At 48.1% G+C, this 9,049-nt stretch overlaps 1 protein-coding gene across 1 annotated transcript; it reads left to right on the plus strand.

Moving 5' to 3' along the window:
- The first annotated feature begins 608 nt into the window (after positions 1-608).
- LOC117879986 (protein B4) lies at positions 609-8,485 on the plus strand. The gene is made up of 6 exons (XM_034775598.1): positions 609-685; positions 1,845-1,888; positions 4,416-4,699; positions 5,411-5,549; positions 7,389-7,447; positions 7,824-8,485. Exons 1-6 carry the CDS (start codon positions 609-611, stop codon positions 8,286-8,288), a joined length of 1,068 nt encoding a protein of 355 aa, XP_034631489.1. The 3' UTR covers positions 8,289-8,485.
- The last annotated feature ends 564 nt before the right edge of the window (positions 8,486-9,049 follow it).

Consider the following 9,049-nt stretch of genomic DNA (forward strand, 5'->3'; position numbering starts at 1 on the left):
AACAATTTAAACCAGGAAGTGAAGAAGCACAGAAACTGGGGTAGAGGGGAGGGGAATATGTGTAGGGAGAATGTAATGATCCAATTTGAATTTGGCCAGGACACTGGAATTAAAGCAGGACTCCTTACCAAAAAAACAAAAACAAAAACAAAAAAATGCCAAGTGTTCTTTAGTGACCACAAATGATCAGTTTTATATCTCATTGACAAGACAGTAAGTACCTCCTACAGCACAGTTTCCCCCATCGTTCTGCTGCAGAATTAGCTCAGGCAGAGGGAAGAGAGCTAGAAACACCCAGTGGGAGAGAATTAGAGCAAATCGTTGTAGGCATCAGAACAGCTCAGATATTAACATCTGACTTTGTTATTGTGGACGAGCAGAGCTTATTCTTTAATTTCAGCAGAAAGACCCAAGTGCGGGATGAAGCCATAATTCTGCTCACGGTGCAGCAGGTGAGTCCTCTAGGGAGCAGACCCTGGCTCCTTTACAAACACCTGGGAATGCTAGCTTGGAAGAATCATTTGCTCCATCTATCATTAGTGAACAAAGACTCTTTTCTTTTTCCCTCTTCGACTTATGGAACCTCTTTGTTTTTCCTTTATAAACCGATGAGTGAAGTTAGTGCTTATGAAAATGAGGGGCTGAAGAGCACTAGCTTGAGCCAGTTAAAGACGAGGCCAGCCCAGTAAAGGGTTTCTCTCACAATCCTGCCAGTGTACCTCTGCCCTGACCCCCAGCATCCCTTGCTGTTCCAATCCTGGAGCGCATAGCTTGCCAATATGCATTAAAATGAGGCTAGCAAGCTCATGTGGGGACTAATCCTGTGTGGGGCTGAGTGCCTCCTGTGAGGTGCCCAGGGCCTTGCATGGCTGCTGAAGTTAGTGGTAGGAAATGTTACTCGGCAGGCTCAGGTCCCTTGTGCCCTAAAGCAGGATGAAAACACAGACCACCGGGAATGTGTAATGAATCTTGGTGCTCGACTCTGTGGCTTCATCCAGCCTAGAGAAGCCTTTTCACAAACAATCCATTGCTCATGCTCCATTTCCTTGATTTTGCTGGCTGACGCGGTCGCACAATGCCAGGTGGGTTGCCAGGTGTCTGGTTTTCAGTCAGAACACCGGGGAGAAAAGTGACCCTCCCCAGCCCGGTGCAAATGAGCGAGTGAGTGAGGGTGGGGAGAGTGAGCGACGGAGGGAGGGGGGATGGAGTGAGCGGGCTGGGGCCTCAGAGAAGGAGCGGGCCAAGAGAGTTCGGTTTTGTGCGATTAGAAAGTTGGCAACCCTCGCGCTGTTCCTTTAAGGTGTTTGTGCACAAAGAACATGGGCTCAGTATGTCCAGCCATGTATGTATTCCCATCACCCATACGCTCTGAACACTGGGATGGTCCATTCCATTAAAATCAGTGATGCACCACCCACTTCCCGCCGCCTACTGCCACTTCGGCACATGAGCTGACACAGTGCATGGTTTCACTTGTAAATGACATTTCCCAAATGAGGGGCTGCTGCTTTAATCTGTAAATTGAAGGCGATTGTTAGACTAACTCACAAGAACCTCTCTCATCTGTGGAATCCTCCCCCTGAATATTCTCCCCAGCACCCACCAGCCTGTTGCAAAGAGTTGGCAAACTAAACTCGGCTCTGCTGCCACCTGTTCCTAATCTCCTTGGCACTGGGATTTGAACAAGAATAATTAGCAGCTGCCAACTGCAGCCCTCTCAATTAAGATGCTAATCAGAGGAATTAGCAGGAAAGTGAGATGAACCTGTCAATAAAGCCTGCTTTGCAGCCAGCTTAGCTAGGCCTCTTTTAAGATAAAGTTTTGTTGTTGTTTTTGTTTTAAAGTTTAGTGTCAGTATTAGAGCTTCTTGCAATGGACCTCAAGCCAGGTAAGGAAAGACGCTTAAACAAACACTTTGAATGTGCATGCCTCTTCCTTGTTTATTTTTTGGTCTCCACTGAATGTGAAGTCAAAGTTCTGATCCCCTTTGGTACAAATGAATCCTCTTAGGTATCAATCTGTGTCACTCTTATTTTCTTACTAAACTGTAGCCTCTCTGGGAAGGGGCTGAACTTGGATTCCCTTGGTTTATTTAAAGGAACTTACTTAACCCCCTGAACTCTTTTGGCTTGATGAAAAGCTCGGAGCTCCACTTAGGGCAGCCTGTGGAGAAGCTGGTGTGTATGGCGCTTAAGAGAAAAGGTCTAAACTTCCTGGAGTCTGGCTAGTGTGCAAGAGGCCCTTTAGCATCTTCATGCTGCTCTGATAAATAACATTACCAATGTATCAGGAGGTAGTTGTGTTTTTTCTGTATCCACAAAAACAACAAGGATTCTGATGGCACCTTAAAGACTAACAGATTAATTTGGGCATAAGCTTTTGTGGGTTTAAAAAAACCTCACTTCTTCAGATGCATGGAGTGAAAACTACAGATGCAGGCATTCTGTAATGAGACATGAAGAGAAGGGAGTTACCTCACAAGTGGAGAACCAGTGTTGACAGGGCCAATTCAATCAAGGTGGATGTAGTCCACTCCCAATAATAGATGAGGAGGTGTCAATTCCAGGAGAGGAAAAGCTGCTTCTGTAATGAGCCAGCCACTCCTGGTCCCTATTCAAACCCAGATTAATGGTGTTAAATTTGCAAATGAATTTTAGTTCTGCTGTTTCTCTTTGAAGTCTGTTTCTGAAGCTTTGTTGTTGTTGTTCAAGAATAGTTACTTTTAAATCTTGTCCAGGGAGATTGAAGCGTTCACCTACTGGCTTTTGTAGGTTAACATTCCTGATGTCCGATTTATGTCCATTTATTCTTTTATGAAGGGACTGTCCGGTTTGGCCAATGTATGTGGCAGAGGGGCATTGCTGACACATGATGGCATATATAACATTAATAGACATGTAGGTGAATGAGCCCTTGATGGTGTGGCTGTGTCCTCTGATGGTGTCGCTAGAGTAGATCTGGGGACCGAGTAAGCAACGAGGTTTGCTACAGGGATTGGTTCCTGGGTTGGTGTTACTGTGGTGTGGTGTTTAGTTGCTGGTGAGTATTTGCTTCAGGTTGGGGAACTGTCTGTAAGCGAGGACTGGCCTGTCTCTTAAGGTCTGTCACAGTGAGGGATCATTTTCCAGGATAGGTTGTAGATCATTGATCATGCGCTGGAGAGGTTTTAGCTGGAGGCTGTATGTGATGGCCAGTGGTGTTCTGTTATTTTCCTTGTTGGGCCTGTCCTGTAGTAGATGATTTCTGGGTACCCGTATCGCTCAGTCAATCTGTTTCCTCACTGCCCCAGGTGGGTATTGTAGTTTTAAGAATACTTGATAAAGATCTTGTAGGTTTTTGCCTCTGTCTGAGGGATTGGAGCAAATTCAGTTGTATCTTAGCCCTTGTCTGTAGACAATGGATTGTGTGATGTGGTCTGGATGAAAGCTGGAGGCATGTAGGTACATATAGCGGTCAGTAGGTTTCCGGTATAGGGTGGTGTTTATGTGACCATTGCTTATTTGCACTGTAGTGTCCAGGAAGTGGATCACTTGTGTGGACTGGTCCAGGCCGAGATTGATGGTGGGGTGTAAAATGTTGAAATCCAGGTGGAATTCTTCAAGGGCCTCCTTTCTATGGGTCCATATGATGAAGATGTCCTCAATGTAGCGCAAGTAGAGGAGGGTCGCTAGGGGACAAGAGCCGAAGAAGCGTTGTTCAAGTCGGCCATAAAAGTGTTTGCATGCTATGGGGCAATGGGGGTACCCATAGCAGCGCCACTGTTTAATGGTACCTTCTCATAGGCAGTAAAATGGCTGTGTGGTTAAACATTGGACTGGGGACTCTTGGGTTCTCTACCTAACTTGCCCCTAGGTTTTCTGTATGACCCTAGATCACTCTCTGTGCCTCAGTTACCCACCTGTAAAATTTAACTAATAATGCTTCCTTTATCTATTTTAGCCTGTCAGCTTCTGGGGCTATGGTGTCTTTCACTAGGTGTCTGCCTACACTACAGTTGGAGGTGTGACTTTCATCTAGCAAGCTTGCTGGAAATATTAGTGATGACACGGCAGCGTGGACTGCATAAGGCTGCCTGGAACTCTGGGAGTTACTTGCATTGCTAGCTCATGCTGACACCTGCACCATCACGTCCTTACAGCTATTTTTAGCCACATTTGCTAGCTTAAAGCTAACACAAGTATGTCTTCCAAAACTGCAAATCCCACCTCCAACTACAGTGTAGACATACCCTGTGTGTTTGTACAGTGCCTAGCACAATGAGATCCTGGAATTGTAGATGCTACTATTAAAAACTGGTTTGTCCGTCCTCCACCTGCAAATTCACTTTAGCTTTCCTGATAATGATGGTGAGTTAAAAGGGAGATTCATGTTGGTGCTTGGTTACAGGTAAACAACCTCTTCAATTTACTTTTCAGCTGACGTAACAAGAGTGGCCAGAATATCCAGGATCTTTGACCGTAAGACTAGAGCTAACCACCCGCCAACTCTAAGCATGGTGATTGAAGCTCTGAAGGCCCAAAATGAGAAAAAGGGCACTTCTGTCATAGCCATCAAGCGCTACATCCTTGCCAAGTACCCAGCTGTTGACCCAATAAGGCTAAAATACCTGCTGAAGAAAGCCCTGACTAAAGGTCTTGACCATGGCTACCTGATCAGACCCCAGAACTCTCTGGCATTAGGGGCAACTGGAAGGTTCAAGGTGAGTGAATTGGCTTTCTACAAAGACAACCTTCAGTGGAAACTTTCTGCTAAAGAACCTGTAGCTTTAGGTAACATTATAGCAATTGTATGGGCCAGGGCTGTCTTACAGATAACTGGGTGGCAGCACACTTTGCATTGTGGGACATGCCTCAAATGCCCTCTACAGCAGTATTTCAAAGAGGAGGCTGGATGGGTGACAACTCTGGGCTAGGGAATGTTGTTTGTTTTAAATGGACAGGCAGGGTTGTGAGCAGGTGCCATTGTCTCTGAGTGGGAGAACACAGTACTAATTACTAAGTGCTCCGCAAAGGAGCTTGTTGTTGGCTAAAGGTGGATGTGGTATCTCTGCCCTGAAAATATTGATTTCCTTCCCTGACTTGAATTCTGGGATGGCCTAGGACAGCTAGATGTTACAATGCAGCTGGGTGAATGGGACAATAGGAAGTGACTTCCAGCCCCAACTACTTTCCAGCCTTGGCTGCAAGGCCTCTCGTGATGTCGTGTTACGGAGGATGCCACACAAATTCTTACAGCCAAAAGGAAAGGCTCGTGTAAGCCACCTGCCTTTAATTCAGTCAACACTAACACCTGCAGACAAGCTTCTGTTCTTGTTTGGCCCTGGGTATAGCACTACTAAGTTGCTTGGTAGCAACCCTCAATGCATGTGCTGGAGCAGAGCAGTTTCACTGTTCTGTTCTTGTACTCCTAGCTAGCATCAGAAAAGCCCAAGCTTAAAAAAACCTCTAGGAACATGGATCCAGCTGGAGAAAAGGCTCCTAAATCAGAAAAGAAGGTGGCAAGGAAACCCAAAGCCAAGGTGACTGCTGACAAAAAAGCAGGAAGTAAAGGTAAGGGCTGCTCCTTCCTCTTCTTTCCCTAAACCCACATTCCCTGCTGAGATGTCAGCTGTGTGCAAGGAGGTCAGACCTGTGAATTTTAATGCCACCCAAGAAGACACATGTCCATGTTCAGGGAGAGGGCTTCAGGATTCCCTCTACAGCCGTGAACTTGACTGACAACTGCAAGCATATAAGCTAGACTCAAACTGCTGATTGCAGGAAGCAGTGGTGGAAAGACAGCCTTGCTTTGAAAACTAGGCATATATTCTGTGTCTGTGGTAGGCCTGATCTTATAGAAGTGCAGAACGTTTGTAGCAGCCACTGACTTCAAAGGGGGCTCATTTATTTCTGAAATATTGGGATCAAGGTGGGCACCCATAATCAGTGGCCAATTCTGAGAACATGGCTGGATTTATTGCCCAGAAGCCTGCTGCCTAGTTGCCTCGAGTTAGGAGAGTCTGTCGCCTAATCTTCCTAAAGAACACGTGGCGATAGTTAAAGCCCATTGACTTCAATGGGAGTTAAGAATCGAAGTGCCCTTTATGGATCTGGGCAATGGATTTCTCAGAGCTGGGGAGCTGCCTAAATTAGCCAGGGGCTTAGGTGCCCAAGCGGCTGACATGGTGCGCCTGCCTGATGGCCCAGAGAGCCGTGCTTCCCTCTCCTGGGTGAGATGCTGACACCTGGTCAGCTGTGTAAGTTGCCCATGCCCTAGCAGCTGAAATGCTCCGTACTGCTCATTCTTCCTCTCTTTCCCCGTGCCCCCAGCTGTCTCTATGCAGGTGCTGTGCTGCTAGGGTGACCAGACAGCAAATGTGAAAAATCGGGACAGGGGGTGGGGGGTAATAGACCCAAAAATCGGGACTGTCCTTATAAAATCGGGACATCTGGTCACCCTATGTGCTGCCCCCTTCCTATTGACCTGCCTCCAGCCCTGCTGCTGTGGGGTCTGACTGCTCTTAGGCATGCTCAGAGCACAGCCACAGGACTGGGACCTGCTGGCGATACAGACATTCCTGTGTCTAGGTTGAACTCCCTCTTCAGGACCTCTGGCGCTTTGGTTTAAGCGAAGGCTCCAAGCATCTCATTGGCTGTGCTGCACCTAGGCTGCTCTGGAAATTCAGATCATTGAAAACTTAAGTGCCTGGGGCATTTACCCACTGAGGTGGGGCTTGGGCAGCAGTGCTTTGAAAACATCAGTGGTGCTTGTTAGGTACCTAACCGCCTTAAAAATCTGACCCTAAATCCAGGGCCGGCTCTGGCTTTTTTGCCGCCCCAGGCAAAAAAGCCTCCGGCCGCGCCCCCTCCCCCCCCCAGCGCGGCAGGGGAGGGTGGCCGGAGCCCCGGGGGGAGGGCAGCGAGCCCGCCCGGGGGTCCGCTGTCCCCGGCGGCCAGAGCGCCGGGGGGAGGGCGGCGAGCCCCGGCCGTGGCCCCGCTCTCCCCGGCTGCCGGAGCCGGAGCACCGTGCCGCCCCCCTCCAGGTGCCGCCCCAAGCACAAGCTTGGTGGGCTGGTGCCTGGAGCCGGCCCTGCCTAAATCAATGGTGCAGTGTTCAAGTAGCTTGCTCCACCTATCTTCAAGGTGGAGTCAGCGTGCCAGGGCGATTGCTTTGTAGATGCTATTTGATATCTGATAGATGTCATAACTGCTTTGATCCCATACGAGGCATTTTTCATATTAAATTAGCAGGGGCACTTCTAAGTCGGCACTAATAATACCTGAGCTTTGTTCAGAAGCTTAGGCCAGGAAGATCCAGAAGCCATTAAATATCGTCCTTGTACAGAATTGACAATCTTGTAAACATAAGTAACTGACTCATCCATGTCATTTTTCCCATCTTCTCAACAGATGCGAAGGAGGAGAAACCAAAACCTGTGAGCAAGAAACCCAAGGCAAAATCCACTAATGTAAGTATTGGTTGCCAAATGAAGGATTCCATCTGTCTACCTTGCCCAGCTCTGTGAGCTCTTCACTTGTGACTAGCTTTAGGAGCTGCTGCTCTTGTATGTTTTAAAGAACTTGCCTGACTCTGTGGGGAATGTTGGAAAGGAAATGGCTTCCCATTCTAGAGTCCTGAAGCATTAACTCTGTTCTTCACGCTGCGAAGGAAATCGGCACTGATTGATCGGCTGTCTCTAAAACGCATGTCTTGCTACGCAGAATAAAGGTCACACTTCTGAATTCAAAGCCGCTGCCTATAAGAATAATAAACTAACTTTGGCACAGGCTTGTGGGTGATCTAGTACATGCTATTGCAGTCACATTCATCCTCCTCTCTTGTAGGCCCAGCCCAAAGCTCCTGCTAAGCTGAAGACACCCAGTGATGCTCAAAACATTGTGAAAGGTGACAAGAAACAAAGTACAAAACAGGCACCTCAAGCCAGGGTGGTTGGGACCAAGAAAGCCACCTCCAAAGGGAAGCCCGCCTCAGAAGCAGATGGTGCCTCCAAAGCAGAGGCAGAGCATGGAGACAAGATCAGCACTTCCAAAGCCAAGGGGGCAGCTCCTGGGGCCCCGGGGGCTACAAAAGCAAAGGTGGCTAAAGGTGGAAATGGGCCGGCCAAAGCAAAGGCCGCTGGTGGGACAAAGAAAACCGCTGCCAAAGGGAAGCCTGAGGCAAAGGGCCCTGTGAAAGGCAAGGGGAAGAAACCTGAAGCAGACACAGGCTCTCTGCTCAGCAAAGAGAAGGATGCAGGAGAAGGTAAAGCCTCTAAAACCGGCAGCAAGCTTAGCAAGAAAACCAACTAGGGCTTCCCTGCACTGAAGGGACAACTGCTTTGGGTGGGGGATGGGGCACGTGTGCAAAATGGCTGTCCCCAGCCTGAGGAACATGGCAGCTCTGTCTCCCAGTTCCAGATGGGGCCCAAACAATGTTTTTAAACTATGCTGAAGTGTGCTCCAGTCACTGCTGTTAACATCTCTTTTAATCTCTGGTGAACTAAGCTAACTGATTTTAATCTTTTGTCTCTTTTTCAATAAAGTTACTGTATCCTAATAACTTAACCCTGTTACTGGAGTCATGTTCCTCCTGCCTGGGTTAAGGAAGTGGCAGGTCATCTCGACACACCCTGTCATAACCCTGGAAACTGCAAAGCATCAATTCCTTCTGCCTCTTCCCTCCCACCCCCTGCAAATCCAGCTAGGTTGAAACCTGAGCTTGAGCCCAGCTGTGGTGGATTCCAGCCTCATAATTAGGACAGTGATAAATGCCAGTTGGGTGAAAGGGAGCAAACTGCGAGTGTGGCAGCAGTCCAGGGTGGGGTGGGGAGAATAACATCGGGCTAATGAACAAAATACAGTCAGGGATGGAGTTCCATAATGTGAAACTGCAGCCACGTTCTGCAAACATGCCCTCTGGCTCCAGCTGGTGTTGGGTGTCCAGCCCTCATGAACCCATAGGTTGCTGGGCTACATTAGTTATACGAACTTGAGGAAAGGGCCCAAGCCATCAATCACAAATATAGCGCTGCTGTAGTGACGTTCAGCCTCCAAACTTCTGCAGTCTAGTG

Source organism: Trachemys scripta, chromosome 7, assembly GCF_013100865.1.
Source record: "Trachemys scripta elegans isolate TJP31775 chromosome 7, CAS_Tse_1.0, whole genome shotgun sequence".
Classification (NCBI taxonomy): domain Eukaryota; kingdom Metazoa; phylum Chordata; order Testudines; family Emydidae; genus Trachemys; species Trachemys scripta.